Source organism: Peromyscus leucopus, chromosome 23, assembly GCF_004664715.2.
Source record: "Peromyscus leucopus breed LL Stock chromosome 23, UCI_PerLeu_2.1, whole genome shotgun sequence".
In the NCBI taxonomy this organism is placed as follows: domain Eukaryota; kingdom Metazoa; phylum Chordata; class Mammalia; order Rodentia; family Cricetidae; genus Peromyscus; species Peromyscus leucopus.
In genome coordinates, this window is record NC_051082.1 from 31,081,107 (window position 1) to 31,105,485 (window position 24,379).

Genomic DNA, 24,379 nt, shown 5'->3' on the forward strand with positions numbered 1-24,379 from the left:
AACACGGGAAGCCTGACACCCTTCCCTCCCCCGGCCAGCCTGCTGGCTTCCCGGAGCTACTCAGTGAGGCCTGGGGCCTAGAGGTTGCCTGCCCGACCTGTGCGAGAGCACAGCTGCTCTGAGGTCATGGGTGTGGTGCCACGTCATGGCCAGAAGACAGCTTTCACAGCGCTCCTCTCCGTTTCTCAACTGTTTCCTTTCTGCCTGTTCTTATTTTATAGGTGTGGGTGTTTTGCCTTCATGTATGTCTGTGCACCACATGTAAATGCCTGATGCCCAGGGAGGCCAGAAGAGGGTGTCAGATCCCCTAGCACTGGGGTTATGGGCAGTTGTGTGGGTTCTGGGAATAGAACTCCAGTTCTCCTGCAAGAGCAGCCAGTGGCCCTAACCACTGAGCCATCTCTCCACCCTTTGTTTTGTTTTTGAGACAGGGTCTCTTGTATCTCAGGCTACCTGTAAGCTCCCCAAGGAGCCAAGAATGACTTTGAATTTTTTTAAGGCTTATTTTTTTTCAGTTGTGTGAATGCATGCACATGTGTGCAGGTGCCCTCTGACCAACCCTTGGGGCTGCAGTTATAGGCTGTTGTAAGCGGCCTTGTGTGGGTGCTGGCAATCAAACCGTGGTCTTCTCTACAAGCACAGTGTGTGCTCTTAACTCCTGAGCTGTCCCTCCACCACCTTGATTTTAAAATTCTGACCCTACTGCCTCTACCTCCTAAGTGTTAACATTACAGGCATGTGTTTCTGGGGCTCAAACCCAGGGCTTTATATAAGCCAGCTAGGCAAGTGCTCTGCCAACTGAGCTACATTCCAGCCCTTTGTTTTGTAACTTTTAGAAACATGCACATACTTTTCATAAAATATAGGCTAAATTAAATCAAAATAAAGAAAAAATTCCTAACTCCTAAAAATCAAGCAAAATCAAGCAAATAGCCCTGAATATACCATTGAGTGGGTATCTTAGCCCGAGGCACAAAGAAAGGAAGTATTTCAAGTGATCTAAAATCTGACTGTATTTCTAGCACCCTGGGCATCAGTGGCTCCGCGTCTATCCGTTGAGAGTGGTGGGGCGCTGCCCTACTCTGAGCTCTGGTGAGAATATGGGTGTCCTGAAAACAGGATGCAGTAAGGTACAGTTCAAGGTCAAAGCCAGAGAAGTAGCAACTTTATCTCCCATCCTAAATTAGCATTGGAACTATTCACAGGAAGTTGTATTGCATTATTTTTCAGATAACACTTGTTTAGTTCTGAGACCCCTAGAAATGCTGACTGCCCAGCCTTTAGCAGTGAGCTCTGGTGCCAGCCTGTTATCAAAGTACTGTTTCTCACTAAAAGGAGACAGGGTTCCTAAGGACCCATTGCTTGCACATCTGCAGCCTTGCTCAGGATAAGCCAGCCTGTAGGGCCGGAGGCCACAGTCTGGCAAGATAGCCTTCATTTCTCACACCAAGATTCCCAAAGTGCCCTCAGGCTTCGGCGGTTCACTAGAACTTACAGAGTTGCTAGAATCTGGTACACTTGTGGCTTCAGGTTGTTACAGGAAGGGATACAGATTAAATTAAGGCAGGATAAGAGGCCCGAAGCAGGGGATCTGGGAGGGTTCAAAACCAGAAGCCTCTCTGCCCCTCCTCTATGGAGTCAGAACATGCTGCCTACCCCAGGGCTGCAGAGGACTGGAATGATGCCAGTCAAGGAAGAGCCATGAATCCTGGTGTGCAGAGTGTTTATTGTGGCCCCTTGTGGAGGTGTGATTGATTGATTGATTACATGGTTGACTGAGTGTTTACATGGTTGACTGGTTGAGGACGTGGTTGATTTTTAGTTTCCAGGTTGACCCGTATCACATGACCTAAAGCTCTCACCTTATGTCAACATAGTTGATCTCTCTTGTGTGACCAGCCCTGCTCTAAGACTGGAAGGTGCAGCCAGCTCCACCCTCAACAAAGACATTTCTATCACGTATGATGTAGATTAGTTTCCAGAAGCTGAAGGCAAAGACCGCCCTCCCTTTCGGTCAAGCCAAACTCCTACTCCACGGGAACAAACGCTGTAAGGTCTGGAAAATCTTGTCATGCCAGAAAGCAAAGAAACTGTCAGAGACTAATATCAGGTTGGAAATCTCTGGAACCAGTTTGAAGTCAAAGATGGAATAATTTGATCAAAAATATGAAATAATAATGATTGAATCACCCAAGACATGTTGAAACCCTTAAGGCTGTGTGCTGGCTGGTTTTATGTCAACTTGACACAAGCTAGAATCATCAGAGCAGAGGGAGGGAACCTCAATTGGGAAAATGCCTCTAGAAGAATAGGCTGTAGGCAAGCCTGTAAGGCATTTTCTTAATTAATGATCAACAGAGGAGGGTCCAGCCCATTGTGGGCGGTGCCATCCTTGGGCTGGTGGTCCAGGGTTCCATAAGAAAGCAGGCTGAGCAAGCCATGAAAAACAAGCCAGTAAGCAGCACCCCTCCATAGCCTCTATATCAACTACTGCCTCCAGGTTCCTGTCTTGATATCCTTTGATGATGAACTGTCATGTGGAAGTGTAAGCCAAAATAACCCTTCCCTCTCCAACTTACATTTGCTTATGGTGGTTTATCATACCAATAATAACCCTAAGGCAGGTTGTAAGAAATATCACAGGTTCAGTCCATTATCATCATGGTGGGGAGCATGGTGGTGTGCAGGCAGACGTGGTGCTGGAGAAACAGCCAAGTATCCTACATCTTGCAGGCAACAGGAAGTTGACTGTCACACTGAGAAAATCATGAGCAAAAGAGACCTCAAAGCCTCCTGCCACAGTGACACTCTTCCTCCAACAAGACCACACCTCTTAATAGTGCCACTCCCCTTGGAGGCCATTGTGATTCAAACCATCCCAAGCCCCAAACTGGAAAGAGTCCAAATGGCCATCACCTCACACATGGATAAACAAGTTGTGGTTGTACCCTTAGACCCACACTGCCCAACGGTGTGGAGAAACAGCATGGTTGAGATAAACTGCCCGGATGAATCTCAGGAGTGTTATGAAGAATCCAGACACAGAACATGATAGTGTATGGTTCCATCTATTTGGCTTTATAGAGATCCCAAACTAGGAACATCACCAGTTGTTGGGAGATAGAGGGCTAGAGAAGAACTCACAGAATGTTCTGTATCTTGACTGTGTCTTTGTCAAAGCCCAGAAAACTGGTCACTTTAGTAGATAAACTTGAGGACTGGAGAGAAGGATTAGTGGTTAGGAGCACTGTTGTTCTTCCAGACCTGGGTTCCCAGCACCCACGTGGTGGCTCACAACCACCTGAAATGCCATTTATGGGAGGAGGGGGCATCTTGGCACCCTCTTCTGGTCTAATAGGCACCAGGCTTGGTCATGGTGCACATACACATAGGCAGGCAGACACTGGTACACATAAAATCCATCTTTTAAAAAGAGGTAAGCTGTGTACAGATGACGCCGTCACGCACATCTTTAAAAAAGGGGGCTGGGGACTTGGCTCGGTTGTTAAGCACTTGCCTAGTGTACGCAAAGTTCTGTGTCTGATTTCCCAGGACGGCAAAAACGTGCAAACTCCAGGATTTGATTGTGTCCATGCAGAGACCCTCAGTGGCTGCTGAATCCGTCACGTGAGAAGTGATGGAACACTAGCTTAGGTTTCTAATGCTGTGATAAAACCATGATCAAAAGCAACTTGGGGAGGAAAAGGTTTATTTCATCTTACAACTCTCAGGTCACAATCCTATCACTGTGGGAAAACAGGGCAGGAGCAGATGCAGAAGTCATGGAGGGGTGCTGCTTACTGGCTTGCTCAGCCTGCTTTTTTTGTTTGTTTTTTGTTTTTTGAGACAGGGTTTCTCTATGTAGTTTTGGAGCCTGTCCTGTAGACCAGACTAGCCTCAAACTCACAGAGACTCACCTGGCTCTGGCTCCAAGTGCTGGAATTAAAGGCCTGCACCGCCACCATCCACCTAGCCTACTTTCTTATAGAACCCAGGACTACCAGCCCAGGAGTGGCCCAGTGCACTGGGCCCTCCCACATCAGCCATCAGTCAAGAAAATGTCCTACAGGCCAGTCTTGCCTGTGGAGGGAGGCCTTTTCTCTATTGCAGTTCCCTCTAGCTTGTGTCAAGTTGATGGGGAGAAGGGTCACTTTCTGCTGAATGTTGGGTTGTGACATATCCAACTGTATTAGTGATTTTTTTTTTAAAGATTTATTTATTTATTATGTATACAGTGTTCTGTCTGCATGTATCCCTGCAGGCCAGAAGAGGGCACCAGATCTCATTACAGATGGTTGTGAGCCACCATGTGGTTGCTGGGAATTGAACTCAGGAACTCTGGAAGAGCAGCCAGTGCTCTTAACCTCTGAGCCATCTCTCCAGCCCATGATTATATTTTAGGGTGCTGGGGATAGAGCCTGTGTTTGGCCTGACACACTGGTAGGCAAGCTCTCTTCTACAGAGTCACAGCCATAGTCCTCACATGGGTGATTCTTCACAAAAAAACTATAATAAAAAGAACATACACACACATAAGACACCCTGGTCAAGATGCTGAGCCAGGGTCTGATCCATTTCTAAAGGTTGTAATCACAGCATCCAAGATGTAGGATTTTACAGGTCAAGGAAGCGGTGCCTTTAACAAATGGATTACAAGAAAAAGAAAGATCCTGTGAATTAATAGATTTGAGGAACATCAAATAAGATGCTTTGTTAGGATCTGACACATTTATCTAATTATTCTTTATCAATAAAAACTCGGGAGTCTGCCTGGCAGTGGTGGCGCACGCCTTTAATCCCAGCACTCGGGAGGCAGAGCCAGGCGGATCTCTGTGAGTTCGAGGCCAGCCTGGGCTACCAAGTGAGTTCCAGGAAAGGCGCAAAGCTACACAGAGAAACCCTGTCTCGAAAAATCAAAAGAAAAACAAAACAAGTCAGATATTGGGGTAGGAACCTAAATGATTAGAGAAGCAGCAGAGAAGCCACCAAGTAATCTCCTCTTCCTCTCATTTTTCAATCCCAAAAGACCAATTCTCTCTAAGCTCCGCCCTACTACTACTTCCTGTGTTTCTGTCCTCAGTCCTCCAAAACCTCTACGGCTAATTTTGGTCAGCTGGTAGCTCTGGCCCTCCACCCTCTGATCCAAAGCAAACTTTACTGGCAGTCTCAGAGCGTCCGAACGCAGTCAAAGTAGCAATCACACAACAAGGATCCTTGTCTAATGGAGGGTTGGAGATGGCTCAGTGGTTAAGAGCATGGCTGTTCTCCCAGAGGACCTGGGTTCGGTTCCCAGCACCTACACAGCAGCTAATTCACAACTCTAACTCCAGTTCAGGGGATCTGATGCCCTCCTCTGGCCTGTCAGGTACCAAGCACACACGGTGCACAGACGTACAAGCAGACAGTATACACGTGAAAAATAAGTCTCTAAGACTTTTAAAAATAAAGTAACTATTAAAAGACGTTTCAGGGCTAGGGGATGGACAAACTCAGATGGACAAGCTCCTTGACTTGAAAGCATGAGGACCTGAGTTCGAGCCCCAGAACCCATGAAAAAATGCTGAGTTTGGAAATGGGTGCTTGTGATCGCAGGGGAGGTCGAGATGGAGCTTTACTGGCCAGCCAGCTTAGCCTAATTGGCGAGGTGCAGCCAGCAAGAGACTTGTCTGAGAGGAGGTGAACAGCATTTAACTAAGCTACTCACTTGTAAACCGTGGTTTGTTTTTCGAAGTTCATAGAAAGGCTTTATTTACTCAGAATGGTTTTAAAATTTTTAAATAGAACTTGGGTGGGATTGTTCAATTTTGACATTTCATAAGAACAATCATAGGAACTTGAGCAGGGGCCAGACAGGCTGCTGAGCTAGAGAAGTGTGAGCAGGACGCCATTTTATTTTGTACAGAAAGGGAGCATTTGGTGCTGGGCACGGCCTTGGGTGCGTTTCAGCAAACACACATTTGTGCTTGCCTAGCTTCCTGGTCTGCAAAGCCATCTTGTTCTGGCCACATGCACGTCTGCTTCTCTGCAGCCCAGTGTCCTCCAGTCTGACGCTGGAGGGCAGGACCAACCGTTGAAGGGTCCCTGGAGCAGCAGACTGTAGTCTCGAAACATGGTTGTTCTAAGGTAAATGCTGGGTGCTTTCCCGAAGGGGCTGGCGTCGTCTGGAAACAGAGGAAAGCATTTATGTTATGATGCTGCCTTTTATGCAAACATCAGCTTTTTCCTTTCTGTGCTGGGAGTTGAGCCGGGGCCTCTTACACACTGCTCAGCTGCTTCCCCAGCACTACGGGGAATGGTTGATTACTGCAAAGCAAAGCTTCTCTTGCCCAGTCTCCATGCAGACATGCAGTTTGCCAGATCCATTTGGACTTGCTGCTTGTAGTAGTCTAGGCGGCCGGCATGCCAGGGGATAGACAAGAGGAGGTGATCCCAGTTCAGTTCAGCCAGGAGGCTGGGAGGGTGTGCTTCCCTGGCTGCTGGTCACTAGCCACCTAGACTGTGGCGGGTTTTCCCCGATTCTGCCCTAGCCAGGCTGTGGTGGTGTCTGTAGTCTCCCGAGGTGACACTGTGACGTTCAGACACATGGCCATTGCACCATCTTTCCAGGGTCCTGCTGTACCATCCTGACCAACCTGTACTTGAATTGTTGCATGCCGCGGGCTGGCCTCAGACTCACGGCAGTCCTCCGGGCCCAGCGCTGCATGGCAGGGGAAGCTGGACCAGCTCTGGAGCGTGGTTCTGTGGGAGCTGAATTCTTTTGTACTGATCTGGATAGTGGGTCAGCTTGGGAGGGAATTGAACGCTTGTTTATGATGTTTCCTCTCTTTTCTTCCACAGGATGAAGTGTCCTCTTGCTGGTACAAATAAAAGATTCCTAATTAACACAATTAAGAACACATTGCCCTCCCATAAAGAGCAAGACCATGAACAAAAAGAGGGCAGCAAGGAACCCGGCCACAGCCAGGACCAGAAGGAGACCAGCTCCAAGAAGCACAGAAGCCACTCCTCCAAGCGCGGCCTGCACTCGGCCCGGGGCGCCGTGGGCTACTCGCCGCCGAGGAAGCGCTCCTCCCGGGACAAGTGCGACTCCCGAGCCAGCAGGCGATGAGTGGAGCCCAGGGCAGCGCAGTACTGTGCCTGCACTGGGTCAGTGAGGACAGGGCGGTGGCAGGGCTCTGACCCCCGAGAATGACTCTCCAGGGGGTCCTTTGCCATCATCCTAAGGTGGCTGCTGTTGTGTTGTTGTTGTTGTTGTTAACAGGAAAAAACAAAAACAAAAAAACCTTTACCAAACAAACCTTCCCTCCCTTGTCCTGAAGGTGTCCTGGCGAGAGTCAGCGGACATAGCGTTGCCATGCACATCCATGTTTCTATCCCGTCTTGTTTGCAAGTTAGCTTCGAAACAAGCCGTTCTAGAAATTAAAGTTTTCAGGTTGTTGAAAACCAGTCCCAGTTCTTTGATGTGCTGCACCTCTGTGGCCATTTCCCAGGTGTGCTGCACCTCTGTGGCCATTTCCCAGATGTGCTGCACCTCTGTGGCCATTTCCCAGGTGTGCTGCACCTCTGTGGCCATTTCCCAGATGTGCTGCACCTCTGTGACCATTTCCCAGATGTGCTGCACCTCTGTGGCCATTTCCCAGGTGTGCTGCACCTCTGTGGCCATTTCCCAGGTGTGCTGCACCTCTGTGGCCATTTCCCAGATGTGCTGCACCTCTGTGGCCATTTCCCAGGTGTGCTGCACCTCTCTGGCCATTTCCCAGGTGTGCTGCACCTCTGTGGCCATTTCCCAGATGTGCTGCACCTCTGTGGCCATTTCCCAGGTGTGCTGCACCTCTGTGGCCATTTCCCAGAATTTCTCAAAACAAAATAAAATACTTAGAAACGCTGTGCTTCCTCGTTTAGATGTCAGAGGCTAAGGTCACAGTTTGACCAGTGTCATCCTGATAAAACTGGCCACACTGTGTGTTTTCTAGTGACTGACGGGGTGAGGAGCCGTCACACAGCTTTGGACTTGATGCTGCGGGTCAGCTTTGCCAAGGGTGAGAGAATGGCTGTTCCATTCTCAAACTCGTACCTTAGATCAGGCCATTTTTCTGTACTTACATTTAGATATTTATGGTTTGGATGGTTCTTTTCAAAGAACCCTCAATAGTTAAAAATACGATTATTTTACCAGCAGATAGCAAGCCTGACTGTGCTGATCTCAGGCACAGCTGAACTCCTGAAGATGGTGGTCGCTGGGCCTGGACTATACAAGACCAATTTACAAGGAACAGCGGCAAGACTCTGGCCCGCCTCTAGCATGTGCAGTCCAGTCCATTCATCTTCATCGGTCAGTCAGCCAGGGCTCACTCGGAGAACCAGGCATGAAAGAGCAAGCGCCTGTTAGTGCCGCATGAACTAGTTCACCACCGCCCAGAGGTCAGGCTGTGAGTCTGCCGTATTTAAAGCATGTGCTACTTGTTCAGAACAACATTTGCTTCCTCCTGAACATTTGGGGTCCCCCACACACACACTGCCAGGGATTCCCGCCTTCCATATTAGTGAACTGTCCAGTAAATGGCTATGGAGTCTCTCATTTTCATTTAAAAAACAAAACAAAACAAAAAACATATCTTCAGTCCAGTGAGGTGACTCAGTGGGTAAAGGTGCTGGCCACCAAGCCTGATGACCTGAGTTCAATCCCTAGAAACTACACAAAAAGAGAGCCAACTCTTGCAAGCTAGCCTGTGACCTCCACATACACACACACACTGACCTCTATGTACATACACATGCAAAATAAAGTAATTAAAAGGTAATTTTTTAAATCTCTTAAAACTCAAAACTTTCAATTAACAAATTCTGATCTGATGACTCAAATATGTTCATCTCCTAAATATTACCAAAAGACATAACAATAACATCTGAGACATATTAAATGGGGATTAATGGCAGATGAAACTTTGTATTAAAATGACATAGCAATACATAATCTTCTGCATAAACTACAGAAAGAAATAACTGGACTGAAAGAAATGACCAGTGAGCACTGGGGCAAATTCAGATGACCAAATACACTCACAGTTGGTGTCTCTAGAGATAGGGATAAGTTGAGAAAAAGATTTGCAGAAATATTGACAAAGTTTTCCAAATATAACAAAATCTAAGCCAAATGGATGGCTCATCCTTATAATTCTAGCACTTGGGCAAATGAGGCAGGATTGTTGTAAGTTCATGGCCAGCCTGGACTACATAGTGAGTTCTAGATCTTCCCTGGGCTACAAGTGAGATACTGTCTCAAAACAAATAATAAAAACCGTGAATGGACAAACACAAAAGGCACCACAGACTCTAAGAAACACAGACACGGAGAAGGCACAGCAAGACACACGTGATGGACAATCCTGACTGTCAACTCGGTAGACTGAGAGGAGGCGTCTAGGAGGTGAACGGAGCACGCCCGTGAGTGTGTGTGTGTGTGTGTGTGAGTATGTGTGTGAGAGAGAGTGAGTGTGTGTGTGAGTGAGTGTGTGAGTGTGTGTGAGTATGTGTGTGAAAGAGTGTGTGTGAGTGAGCGTGTGTGAGTGTGAGTGAGTGTGTGAGTGTGTGTGTGTGAGAGAGTGTGTGTGAGTGTGTGTGTGTGTGTGCGCGCGTGCGCGCGCACACCTGTGAGGGCGTTCCCAGAGGTGATGGAGGGAGCAGGTCCACCATTGACGTGGGCTGCGTCACCATCCTGTAGCTGAGGACCCAGACAGGAAGGCAGTACAAGAGGGAAGGAGAAAGCCCACAGAAAGGCCTTCCCATTTATTCTCATTCTCTCTCTCTCTCTCTCTCTCTCTCTCTCTCTCTCTCTCTCTCTCTCTCTCTCTCCTATTTAAATATTATACCACATCCAAGAATTAGCCTCAGTCTCAGAGGAGACTCAGAACTTGCTAACACTGTTGGGACTGTTAAGACCATGGAGGCTCTTGGAGGGGTGCTGTGTGTATTTTGTGTTTGTGAGCCTTTTGGAGGACAGAACTAAAATCTATGATCAAAGGAGATTGGTGTCGAGTGGACACAAGGTAAACTTGTTGGTCATCAAACTGGATTGTTAAAGTGATTGGCTTGAGAAGCATCTGGGAGATGATCAATACTTACCTCTGGCCTGTGTGTGAGGATGTTTCCAGAAAGAGTTGACTAAAAGGGGAAGCCTGTCCCTGAACCAGCCTGCAGGTTACAGACCTGGATAGAATAAAAACGGGGAAAGGTGGCGGCGGCAGCGATGGTGAGGGCAGGGCCTGGGCCTTCATTCCCAGCACTCGGGAGGCAGAGGCAGGCAGATCTCTGAGTTCAAGGCCAGCCTGGTCTACAGAGTGAGTTCCAGGACAGTCAGGGAGACACAGAGAAACCCTGTCTCAAAAAACAAAAAGTGGGAAAAGAATGCTGTGGGTACAGGTATTTCCTTTCAGCTTTCTGGCTCCCATGAGGCAAACTCTGCCCCACCTTATCCTCCCTCCATAATGAACTGAACTCTGAAACTGAGATAAAAAGTCTGGTTAACACAGTGGCTAAAATCCAAACCACTTTAAATCACTGGTGAAGAGATATGAAAAACAAAGGAAAATACAGTACATTCAGAAAAAATAAATAAATAAGGATAAAGGATGTCAGAGCTGAGTGTGGTGACTCATACAAGAAATCTCAGGACTTGGGAGACTGAGGCAGGAGAATTACCATGAGATTTTGAGGTCAGGCGGAGACACATTTTAAGTTCCAGGTCAGCCTGGCTGCAGAGTGAGACCATGTCTTAAGACAAACAACATGTCATCAGCACGGCAGAAACAGAAAGACAAGCTCACCAAAATACAGAAAGAAAATTACAGTTGTCAACACAGGATTCGTCACCCTGTGAAGAATTTTTAAAGCAAAATGTCTTTGCTCATGTGCCCATCTTTAGTCCTCCACATCCCCCAGCCTCTGTACACAAAAGGCCCCAAGTGATGGGGTTTCACGGCTCAAGAATCTGAGCTCCAAGAACAGCTGCCTGAGCCCTTGTGACATGGGAGAGAAAGTACTGAGGAGAGCCACAGAGAGGCACTGTAGTCTTGGGATTGCTTTGTTTTTGTTTTTCATACTTTTTAAAAGGTACTTTGTTACAAAAATTACACATTGTTTTTATTTCTTAGGAGACAAAAAGAAGACAAAGTTGTAATAGAAGATTTGAAAAGGCAAATTCTTGGTACTCTTTTAATAGACAGGGTCTCATACGTACCAGACTGGTCTCAACGTTTGTAGTTAATGAAGATCTTGAATTATAATCCTCCTGCCTCCACTTGCTGAGTGCTGGGGTTACAGACATGCACCCCCACACCTGGTTTACACAGTGCAGAGAGCTCTATGCATCTAGGTGCCCTACCGGCCAAGGTACATCCCTTCTGCACTCCATATCACATGATTCTGGAGGGTCTAGCTAAGTGCCGTAATAACTCAATAAAACTTAGTAATAGATCAGAATAGAGTAATTTAAACTCTTGATTTGCAGTTGACGTGCTTCTCCATATGCAATTTACTATAGCATCTTCCAGCACTATTGGCTTAGAACTAAGTAGCTACCAGAACTTTTCGGGAGTTTCCTGTGGGAGCCAGGGGTGGTGGCATACTCCTTTAGTCCCAGCACTCAGAAGGCAGGTGGATCTCTGTGAATTTGAGGCCAGGCGAGTCTAAATAGTGAGTTCCAGGGCAGCTGGGCCTACATGGAGAGACCCTAAAAAAAAGTTTAGTGTAAGGCTAGACAGATGGCTTAGAGCAGGGGTTCTCAACCTTCCTAACGCTGCAACCCTTTAAGACGGTTCCTCATGTTGTGGTGACCCCAACCGTAAAATTATTTTCACTTCTACTTCCTAACTGTAATTTTGCCATTGTTATGAATCATAATGTAAATATCTGATGTGCAGGATATCTGACATGTGACCCCTGTGAAAGAGTCGCTCGACCCCCAAAGAGGTTGCAACCCACAGGTTGAGAACCACTGGCTTAGAGGCTGAAAGCCTGGGTTTGATTCTCAGCGCTCTTATCAGGCAGCTCACAACTGCCTGTAACTCCAGTTTGGGGAGAATCTGATGCCCTCTTGTGTCTCCAGAGGCACTACACACACGTGGTGCACATATACACAAAAAGGGACACACACACACACACACACACACACACACACACACACACACATACCACTCAGGCGCACACACAGTAATAATAAATTAACATGAAAAATCAGTGCAGTTCTGCTTCCCAATATTCGTTCCACAGTAATATCTCCCAAAAAGTGTGAATTAGGGGACTGGAGAGATGGCTCAGCAGTTAAGAGCACTGGCTGCTCTTTTTAGAGGACCTGGGTTCAGTTCCCAGCACCCACATGGCGACTCTCAACTCATGGGATAAATACATGGAGTCTATTTAATGATCAAAGGAATTTACAACCACGGAGACTCATCATAGGGTCCAGGAAAGCTGAACTATGTCCCACACTGAATGGCTTGGTCCAAGATCTCCGCATCCAGAACCATGAGTTAGCCAAGAGGGGCCAGCATACCTGCATCCCAGGTTTTCAGGGTCCCCGGTGGCCACGCCCCAGAGGCGGGGACCTCAAGGTCACTGGGGAGGTGCTTCCCGGTGTGGCTCCGGGTGTGGCTCCGGGTGTAGCTCCGGTGCGGCTCCAACAGCTCCGCTGCATTCAACCAGTCCCAGGGGATCTGGTGCCATTCCCGGGCTCCATGGGCACCTGGCATATGGTACCTAGACATACAAGTAAAACATTTTTACAAATAAAAAAAAATCTAATATATATATATTTTGGTTTTTCAAGACAGGGTTTCACTGTGTAGCCCTGGCTGTCCTGGAACTCACTCTGTAGACCAGTGTAGCCTCAAACTCACAGAGATCCTTGTGCTTCTGCCTCCAGAGCACTGGGATTAAAGGCATATGCCACTATGCCTGGTCTAAAAAAGTTTTTTTTTTTTTTTTTTGTTTTTCGAGACAGGGTTTCTCTGTGTAGCTTTGCGCCTTTTCCTGGGACTCACTTGGTAGCCCAGGCTGGCCTTGAACTCACAGAGATCTGCCTGGTTCTGCCTCCCGAGTGCTGGGATTAAAGGCGTGCGCCACCACTGCCCGGCTTTAAAAAAGTATTTTTAAGATTAAATTCTAGAGGAATTGTAAAAGAATAGTGATAAGATTGTCCAGTGAAGTCAAAGTGGGATACAAATAAAGTTGCAATCCACAGAGAATGTAAATAAACAGCCGACCGAAATGAGAAAGTGACACAGGATATGAAACAGGAACTCAATGAAAGGAAATGCTGAAAATGCAGATCGAACGTTTAGAAATGAGAGACACAGGAGAAAGCCTCGTCAAGAGACCGACCGGATGATGCGGAAGAGGCCACCAGTGACGGAAGGCGAGTTGGGTGGCAGCAGGAACACACTAAGACCTGTGAGATGCAGAGAAAGCAGGCCCAGGAGGGATGCTCACGGCTGTGAGTACCTTCAAAATACCCTTTTCCTATGCTTCCACTAAAGCCTTGTAGAAAGCTGAACAGAATCAGGAGGATTTCTGTCTGCCATTTTAACCTCTGCAGTATGTACCCACGGCCTTGGGCTGAGAGCATGCTGCGGAGTCCCAGCTCTGAGGCCAGGGATGGGGTGGGGTTTTTGTTGTTGTTGTTATTGTTTGAAGCAGGGTTTCTCTTTGTAGTTTTGGTGCCTGTTCTGGATCTGACTCTGTAGCCCAGGCTGGCCTCGAACTCACAGAGATCCGCCTGGCTCTGCCTCCCGAGTGCTGGGATTAAAGGTGTGCGCCACCATCACCCGCCGGGATGGGGTGTTTTAAGGGCTGGGAAATTAAAAAACATACTCAGAGCCACAGGTAGATGTAACATACCTTATTGACTGCCTATGATGCCAGCTGGCACGCAGGCATAGACAACACACACACACAGGCATAGACAACACACACACACAGGCATAGACAACACACACATACACACACACAGGCATAGACAACACACACATACACACACAGGCATAGACAACACACACACACACAGGCATAGACAACACACACACACAGGCATAGACAACACACACACACACAGGCATAGACAACACACACACACACACAGGCATAGACAACACACACACACACACACAGGCATAGACAACACACACACACACACACAGGCATAGACAACACACACACACACACACACACACACAGGCATAGACAACACACACACACACACACACACACAGGCATAGACAACACACACACACACACACACACACACAGGCATAGACAACACACACACACACACACACACAGGCATAGACAACACACACACATACACACACAGGCATAGACAACACACACATACACACACAGGCATAGACAACACACACACACACACACACAGGCATAGACAACACACACACACACACACATACACAGGCATAGACAACACACACACACACACAGGCATAGACAACACACACACACACACACAGGCATAGACAACACACACACACACACACAGGCATAGACAACACACACATACACACACAGGCATAGACAACACACACATACACACACAGGCATAGACAACACACACACACACACACAGGCATAGACCACACACACACACACACACACACACACACACACACACACACACGTCGTAAGGTGGTGGGCTGGCAGACCTACAGACAGGCAGACACAGTGGGCTGGCGAAAGCAAAGGCTTCTGAACTCAAGGCCATACTTAGACAAAACCCATATAAAAGTGGCATTCTGTCAGAACAGTTCTATAACAGATTACATCGCTGTTTACCTTGGGGTTTCCTTGGACATCCTGTCAGCCATTATTAACTGATTCGTGGTCTCTAGATGTACACTGTCAAGCACACTTTAGCTGACTCATACTCGATGCCTGTATCTTCGCCACATTGTCTAAATGGCAGGGTCTGTGCACACCTCTGTTCCTTATACACATCCACTAATGCATCTGCCACTTCCCTTCTCATACCATGACCCCAAGCTGAGCATCCTAAACAATGCCTCTGCTCAGCTAATGGGGCAGGGCACAGCATTCCTCATCCTATCTCCAGCTACCTTAAGCTAAGACTGTTGCAGGCAAATATGTCCAAGAAGTTGTGTGCCCTTAATCCCATCCAGTCCCCACTGGTGGGAAGGAAGCTCTCCCTACATCTTGGCACCCATGAACTCCTTCATCACCCTTCCCTGGCTCATAGGAGATGGTTCCATGCCAGGAGAGGCAAGCTGAGGAAAGCTGAGATCATGCCGCCACCACTACCACCATCATGCTCAGCTCCTAAAGTGGATGCTATTGGAGGAAACCTGGCTGCCTCTCTCCTAGCACAGCTGTTTTGATGAATGGCTGCATTTTCCTTTGGGCAAGCGCTAGGAGGAGACCGCCTTCCTCCATCAAGAGTATCTGGCCTCTTAAGGTGTGTAATATGTTCTCCAAGCCTCGACCAATTGTCAGGTCTGAGCTCTGTAGCCTGGGGAAGAGAATCACCGGGGAATGGGGAATTAAAGAAGGTGCTGGGAGCCACAGGCAGATTCAACACACTTCATTCTCTCCAGGTGAAGGTTTTCACTCTTAGTTCCAAAGGCATATTTACACAAAAGTGGTATTTTACCAGAAATAGTTATACAGTGAATCACATCATAGTCGTGTTTATTGCTAATCTGTGGTCGCTGGATATCCGGTAGCTGCCATTTCTGGAATTCTGTAAATTCACACTGGGCCCACATGGTCTAAAAATTTCTAGGGCTCTTAAGGCCTTTTATTCCCATCACCAATACACACAATCCTGTAACCACTACTGCAGTTTCAAGTCAGCTGGGCCCTAATATCAGCAAACCCATTGCAAACTTTAATTTTGCAAAGCAGATTAAAAGTCAAGTGGCACACGCCTTTAATCCCATCACTCAGGAAGCAGAGGCAGGCGGATCTCTATGGGGTCTCTGAGGTCTGAGGTCAGCCTGGTCTACAGAGCTAGTTCTAGGACAGCCAGAGATACACAGAGAAACCTTGTCTCAAACCCAAATGAATAAACAATAAAAGTCAAGTTGGATTTGTGTAATTACAAAACCCTGGAGGCAGCTAGCTTTGCAAACCAAGTTTAGCTCACATTTTGGCTGAGAGCTCCGCCCCTCTTGCTCCTTTTTTTTTTTTAAAGGAGCACCAGCCACCTGTGGCCCCCCCGCCCCCCCCCCCCCCCCCCCCCCCGCTGCTTTCAATAACCAACCACAAAAAGACCAACGGGAAATGCAGATATTTACATTATCATTCATAACAGTAGCAAATCACAGTCATGAAGTAGCAAGGAAATAATTTTATGGTTGGGGGGTCACTAACATGAGGAACTGTATTAAAGGGTCGCAGCGTTAGGAAGGTTGAGAAACTCAGAGTCTAACAAGAAGTACCAAAGTGTGTCTGCCAGGACTGCCTTCTTAGTCACACCCCCAAGGCTTCCCTCCAGACTAGACCACGCCTCTTAAAGGTCCCACTCCCAGAGGAGTCTGGGATCCAAGGAGAAACAGAGAGTCAGTTACCGGACTTTATTCCTGTGCCATTGAATCCCAAGCTTGGAAACAAAGCAGCCAGGGACCAGGAAACACCAGTTGCTACAGACTGGAGAAGCTCATCCCTGTGGCCTGAGGCTGTCTGTGGCTTGCTTCTATTTCACACTAGAGGTTTTTCCAGACGTTCCCGACGTTTTTCTAGGGAGACAGAGGCACTGCCCATCCCCGGCATTCACCAGCTCTCACAGTGCTGAGAAGCTCTTCCTCCCTGTCACCATGCATCCAGAAGTGAATAGTATCTGACGCAAAGTGGCGAGCTGCAATGACCCTGTTCAGAGAAATGGCAAAGGACATGCAAGCTATTGATTACTTTGAAAATGGCTTCCCAGTTAATGGCAAACCTACAGCTCTTCTTATGCAGATGAAAGCCACTTCCAACCCTCTCCAACCAAGTGACTCTTACAGGTGTCAGAGGAATTCAGTGCCCATCTCTTTTATTATTTTTTTCTTTTGGTTTTTCGAGACAGGGGTTCTCTGTGTTGTTTTGGTGCCCCTCCTGGATCTCGCTCTGTAGACCAGACTGGCCTTGAACTCACAGAGATCCGCCTGGCTCTGCCTCCGGTGTGCTGGGATTAAAGGCGTGTGTCACCGCTGCCCGGCTGCCTATCTCTTGATAAGCATTGCCACCAAGCTCTTAAAGATTTATTTTTATGTGTTTGCCTGCGCATGTGTATGTACACCACACGCATGCCTAGTGCCCTAGGAGGCCAGAAGAGGGCGTTGGATCCCCTAGAACCAGAGCTACAGACAGTTGTGAGCCACCATGTGGGTGCCGGGAATGAAATCCTGGTCCTCGGCAGGAGCAGAGCGCACTCCCAGCTGCTGAGCCATCTCTGCGGTTCTGCGCTGGTTTTGTTGTTCTTGGTAACGGAACAAAAACTTCTAGACTTAGAAAGAAAAAAAGTCAGCCCACAAAACGCTGATTTAAATCTCAAAGTATTTTTATTTATTTAAATCCCCTTTTCCTCTCTTGAGAAATCCACTTGAGAAAGCCCATTTGACAATGAATATTATAACAGTTTGTAATGCACAACATCAGGGCAAAGCATTCTGCCCTCTTTTGAAAAATCAATTTGAGTTATTTACAATGAACTTAAAAACCATGAACTCTAATGAAAAGGCTTGACAGGTTTGATGTATGATAGACTAAAGTTTAAAACAACAACAACTTTTTGGCTGTGGAATGAAAACATGCGCCTGCCTACCCCCTCAGCAACACTTCTCAGGGAACAGAACAGCCAAATAGAGAGCTGCCTTGTGGTTATAAAATTGCTGTAGAAAGCTGGCTGACAAAGGAGATGTAAATGTTTTCCATCAATGGAATAATGTAGCAGGAGGGGGCTGTGTCTCGCTCAGCAAACAGAATCAGTGTTGTGTATGTGTCTCCAAGTTAGTCCCTGGTATTTCTTATTTCGTTCATTTTGGGTAGCTCCTAATAACTACCTTTTCCCGGACACTCACAAAGGGCCTAAGGTGCAGGACATCCCTGGCGAGGAATCTGGATCCTGGCCCGGAGAAACGGATGTTTCCAACACACCACTTATGGCATCTGCGTTCCAGCTCCTTGCTGGGTCGATGCCTCCACACTGGTGCTAGGCAGTTTCTCAAGCATGGTCTTCAACCACGTGTTTACTTTGACCACAGACCCTTGATTTAGAAGGAAGTTTTTCTTTTTTTTTCAAAGAAAATTCATGAACTCTTCCCATGTCAGGTGATTGTGTCAGAGCAACTGGGCCCAAGTCTTTAGAGCTTTGAAGAAATCCCCAAACTTACTCTCCCCCTCCTGTTCACTTCCCTCTTAAATCCCATTTTACAGCAGTCATTCAAATGACTTCACTACATGGTCAACTCAATAATGGCCGCACGGGGCTGGCTGTTGTAAATAGGAGAGACCGAACAGCTACTTCGGCACAACCCTTAGCTGCTTAATACATGAGAGAGGTCAGGAATCTGGATGAGCATGTGTCCAAAGCACAACTGGATGGTTCTGAAACACTGTGTAAAACCAAACCACAAGCCTGAAGATGTTATTCCTGGCTTGTGATTTTCCTCAAGACGGTATTTGTAACTGCTGCACTGCTGTGGTTTCATTATCTCTTGAAAGCTCTAGAGAGAACCAGGGCCTTAAGCACGCCGACCAAGCGATCTATCTAAGTTTTCCTCTTCATCTTTATTTTATGTGCATGAGTGTTTTGCCTGCATGTATTCTGTGAATTATGTGCATGCTGTGCTCATGGAGGCCAGAAGAGGGCGTCAGCTCTCCTGGGACTGGAGTCAGACAGTTGTGAGCCGCCATGTGGATGCTGGGACTCCAACCCAGGTCCTCTGGGTGAATATCCAGTGCTCTTAACTGTTGAGCCATCTCTCCAGACCCCTTAATATTTAAACTATAGAAAGAACATAGACTTAAGTCCCTCTGGATTTGATTTGCCTCTCCATTCATGTGGTTGTTCCTGGTCAGTTAGGCCCCCTCTGGTCTCTAACCTAGGACAGCAATCACACCACAGTTGGGATATTGGGGATCTGTGGGTACAAAAGAGGATTCTTGAAGTAAAGATCGCCAGTGTTGTATGTCTGAGAAGAACATATATTCTGAAGGCTGAAAATAGATGATAAACTTTGTCACTTAAAAATTATATATAAATTGAGACAAGATCTCACTGTGTAGGACTGGCTGACCCAGAGCTCACTAAATAGACCAGACTGGCCTTGAACTCAGAGATCTGCCTGCCTCCGACTCCTGAGTGATGGGATTAAAGGCGTGTACCACTGCGCCCAGCAACATTTTGATTTTTTTAAGTTGTTTATATTTTGTCTACTGAGTGCCTGTGTATGTTTATGTGCAATGCCTGCATGCAGTACTCACAGAGGCCAGAAGAGGGCATCAGCTCCCCTGGAACTGGAGTTACAGTGGGTGGGAACCACCCTGTGGGAGCTGGGAGCTGGATGCAGGTCTCCTGTAAAGAGCAGTAAGTGTTCTTTACTGCTGAGCTACCTCACTTGCTCCCCAAATTAGATTTAAAAATGTTTTCCCCCCCTGATACCTCTTTGGAAAATGTTTGTGTGTAGAAAGGATGATGAGGAAAGGGAATGAATTATCATTTGCTGGAAATAATGGTTTCTGTTAAGAGCCATCAATGGAGCACTCCAGTCCCACACATAACTGCTGTGAAAAGTTCTAGGTTGACAGTGCCTTTGCTCAGGCTTCCCTTTCCTTGTCAATGACATTCAGCTTTGCATACAAAGACTGGCTAGATAGTTTAGCTCAGCCTTGCTAACTCACTGTAAGGGGATCATGATCATGAATTCAACCTCATAAAAGGTGTGTGTGTGTGTGTGTGAGAGAGAGAGAGAGAGAGAGAGAGAGAGAGAGAGAGAGAGAGAGAGAGAGAGAGAGAAAGAGAGAGAGAGAGAGAGAGAGAGAAAGAGAGAGAAAGAGAGAGAGAGAGAGAGAGAGAGAGAGAGAGAGAGAGAGAGAACATTTGCATGTATGCATAAAGGCCAATCTTGTGAGTCCTTCCTCAGGACAGGATCTCTCACCATCCCAGAGCTTGCTAATTTGGTTAGACTGGCTGGTAAGCCCTGGAGATCCACCTGTCTCTTCCTCTCCAGCTAAGAATATAACTATGTGGCATCACATCTGGATTTTTTTTTAAGAAAGGAAATATTGCTGATGTAAATATTCATGTCAGTGCTATTATTTATTTCATGTGCACGAATGTTTTTCTGTGTGTAGGTGTACTGTGTGCATGCAGTGTTCATGGGGACCAAGAGAGGACACCAGATCCCCTGGTGCTCAAGTTACAGATGGTTGTGAGTCATCATGGGAGTGTTAGGAATTGAACCTGGGCCCTCTCTCTCTCTCACTTTGGCCTGTGGACTCATTATTTTTCTCGATGCTATGGAAAAATGCCTACTTGAACCACTCAAGGGAGAACAGAGGCCTCTTAGGCTCCCAGCTTCAGAAGTTTGGCTCCGTTGCGTTGGGGAAGGCACAGTGGAGCTCATGGAGGGCAAGAACCTGTAGCAGAGGCAGCTAAGTCACACGGTGATGGGCCAGACTCAAAGCAAGGCCAGGTTGTCATCTTCACAGCCCTACCCCTCACGACCTGTGTCTGCCAGCTAGACTCCAGGTCTGTGAGGTTCCAGAAGCTCTGAGAAGTGTACCATCAGCTAGACACCAAAGGTTCAAACACATGGACCTGTGGGAGACGTTTCAGCTCCAAACTGTGATAACCTGGGTTCTTTATTTGTGATAAACACCAAAAGTAACTTGGGGAGGAAGGGGTTTATTTGGCGTATAGGTTATCGTCCATCATGAAGGGACGTAAGAGCAGAACCCAAGGCAGGAGCTGATGCAGAGGCCATGGAGGGGTATTGCTCACTGGCTGCTTCCCATGGCTTGCTCAGCCTGCTTTTTTATAGAACCCAGGACCACCTGCCTAGGAGTGGCACCCCCCACAGTGGGCTGGGCCCTCTCACACCAACCGTTAATCAAGGAAATCAGGCCAATCTGATGGAGGCATTTTCTCAATTGAAGTTTCCTCCATCCAGATGATCCTGGATTGTATCAAGTTGACAAAACAACAAGAAGCACACAGGGATGGACACAGATGGACTGACTGACGGATGGACATGGACACACACACACATACACACACACACACACACACACACACACACACAACCAAAAACAAAACAAAACAGGATTTCTAGATTATTCCAGTCAACTCCAGTAACAAAGTTTACAACAAAAGAAAAGGAAATCACCTTAGTTTGTGAAAGGCTAAAACTGATGGAATGTATTCCTTTCTTGTAAGGCAAGGTAATCAACAGCCCCAGAGCAGATGCTTAAGGTTTTGAAAGGGAAACATAGAAGAGACAAAGTTTCTCTTTCGCTGGAGCCATGCCTCCACGGTAGGTAGCTAGTGTGCCCCCCCTCCACCCCCCCTTTACCATGGACTGTGTAGCCCCCTCCACGTGTCCCCACTACCCTGTCACTGCTACACCACAGGCCCAGCAACAAGGACTACGGCCTGAACCTTCTGAGACTAGGAGCTGAAATCACTTCTTCCCTGAAGTCGTTCATGTTAGGCATTTGGTCACAGCCATGGTTAAGTCTGACCCATAAATCCCTTCTGCTCCATCGGCGGTAGGGTGGGGGCAGGGAGTGCGGAGGGCTCGCCCTACCCCTGTGTGTGCAAGGCTCTAAATTCTATCCCAGGACCTCGAAAGAAACAACACACTGTGATCCGTGAAGGATACTTACAGGTTTTCTTGGCCATGGCCAAAGGACAGGGTCACAGATGACCACAGGACTCGGGTAAGTTATTCCCTCTCTGATTCTCCCGTCACACCTCACACGGGGCGCTGTTCCTGGTGATGGGGCTTCCACCAGCAAATATATGGGAAGGTTCTGGGGACTTGACAGAGCCTCTGCTCTGAGGAGCCCTGCCGAGGCTGCTGCCCAGTGTGTCCTGGAGAATCAGTGCTTCTGACCCCCAGCCTGGGCATCCACCATCCCATCTCCTCGGGGAAAGCGGCAACAAAGTCCGTCGACTGTTCCTCTGGCTTGCACAGTGTTTCTCCCCTTCAGGAAGATAGAACAGAAAACACATTGATCCTTTCTCAGGACAGGGTGAAAGTCCTCATTTTGCAGCAGTCAGAATTCACTTTCCATGGCAAGAAAATGGGCAGGCAAACTGGGACTCGAATGCCTTCTCGCGTTGGGGGACCACTGTTTTTAACGTGTTGAGATTTTGTAGCTATCAACAACACATCTGAACATTTACAGCACTTTCCAGTCCCTGTTGGTCTATGCCTGGGTGCCAGGCAACTCAGACTATCCACTGTGCATTTGTGATTGACAGGCATATGCAGAGACCACTGCAATGATGCAAAGAAGAGAGGGAGAGACGGGGAGAGAGAGAGAGAGAGAGAGAGAGAGAGAGAGAGAGAGAGAGAGAGAGAGAGAGAACACGAGCACTCCCATGGCCACACTTTGCTTAAAGATCCTAAAACACCAATGTTTCCAGGGACAGCCTTAAATAACTAGTGTTAAACAAGGGCCTTGGAGCACGGGACAATGTTTCACAGTTTTGCATCAAAGCAGCCCGAGACCCAGGGGCCACGTTTGCTGATTCAGTTATGTTTGGACCGTTTTTCCTTCGTTTGTGTTAATTAGTACAAACTTCTCCCAAAGGAGGAGAAGTCTCCCTGAAGCTTTTCATGCAGGGGCAGGAAGACGCCGAAGAGAGAAACCGGTAGGAGGAGGCCCAAGAGTGAATTGTTCCAACTACATGTCTGTTCACTGTGGCAAAGACATTCTGGAGGCAGGTGCTTGCATTCACAGGCTCTTTTCGAGAGAATTTAGCAGCCCCAGGAATATGTTGGTTAAGAAGAAGAAAGGAGGGGCAGGGGGAACATCAGCTGCAGGGGGGGAAATGCTAACGGAGAGACTTCTCTGCCAGAGAGAGGTGCAGCTGTCGGAGCTACAAGGTAAAGGAGCATTACATTGAAATGGATTGTGCAGCGGAACTGTGCTCTCCGATCAATAGGGGAGATTGAACCCCAGCATCATCCTGCTATTCCTTGGTAATGCCCCATTTGGGCGCTGACTGGGTGGTCTTAAGTCCACTGCCACCCTGGCTAACACCAGTCACACCAATCAAGGCCCCGCAGCTGAGACCCTGGGTGACCTGCTTCAGGGTCTTTTTCAAACTCCAATTCACTCATTTGTGTGGGATGCTTTTTTCGCTACTTTATTTATGGGATTACATAAATGAGCCATTAAAAATGTAAATCTTCAGAATGGTGGAATAATACAGATTTCCAACAATAAGCTCAGGGCGGTACAGTACAGACACCACCCTGCACGGTCGCGATGGCCCCAGCGTGACTATGGCAACAAGAAAGGGTTAAGGGAGGACAGCGGGGAGACAAATAAAACATCTCCACATTGGAGCAGTCACCAGCACCAGAGAAAGATGTGGGTGTGTGCGTGCGTGCGTGCGTGCGTGCGTGCGTGTGTGTGTGTGTGTGTGTGTGTGTGTGTGTGTGTTAAATGAGTATTAGAACAATAATGAAGATGCACTATTATAATCAACAAAAGGGACGGGGCATCCCACACAGTGTGGTGTCAGGACAATCAAGTCGACAGCAGATCCAAGAAGTTTATCCACCTCATGGCAAAGTTTTTAACCCTTTGTGTGTTTTGCAGAAGCAAAAAAAGAAAGAAAGAAAAAGAGAGAAAGAAAAGAAAAAGGAAAGAGGAAATCAGGAGGATCTGGGACAGAATCACTCCTGTCTCCTACCTGAGCTAGGATAGTTTAAGGCTTGTTTGGTTGGTCGTTTTTTTTTGTTTGTTTGTTTTGTTTTGTTTTTTTGTTTTTTTTGTTAGTGGTGGTTTTTTGTGTTTGTTTGTTTTGGTTTTTTGAGACAAGGTTTCTCTGTGTAGCCCTGGTTATCCTGGAACTCACTCTGTAGGCCAAGCTGGCCTCGAACTCACAGAGATCCGCCTGCCTCTGCCTCCCGAGTGCTGGGATTAAAGGCATGCGCCACCACCTCAAGGCTAGCACTGCTTTGGCATGTGGACTCTATGGGAGTCTCCCAACTGGATTGCCATTCTGCTTATCTCACCCTGGGTAGTTCACCACTGGTAGGAGCAGGGATGATGTGCAGGGTTCAGGTTAATTGGCATGTGGGAGCCGAGACAGAAGACATTAGCCCTTGGAGGAAATCCATAGGCCTCTGGAGGTCTC

General features: G+C 47.5%; 1 protein-coding gene across 2 annotated transcripts in view; it reads left to right on the top strand.

Moving 5' to 3' along the window:
- Positions 1 to 7,443, top strand: part of LOC114699131 (protein POLR1D-like) — a 35,550-nt gene extending 28,107 nt beyond the window's left edge. For both annotated transcript variants that reach the window (XM_028878040.2, XM_028878039.2), the window contains one exon: positions 6,838 to 7,443. In XM_028878040.2, coding sequence (XP_028733873.1) covers positions 6,838 to 7,108 — 271 coding nt within the window. In that variant the 3' untranslated portion in view covers positions 7,109 to 7,443. The remainder of the gene's footprint in view (positions 1 to 6,837) is intronic.
- The last annotated feature ends 16,936 nt before the right edge of the window (positions 7,444 to 24,379 follow it).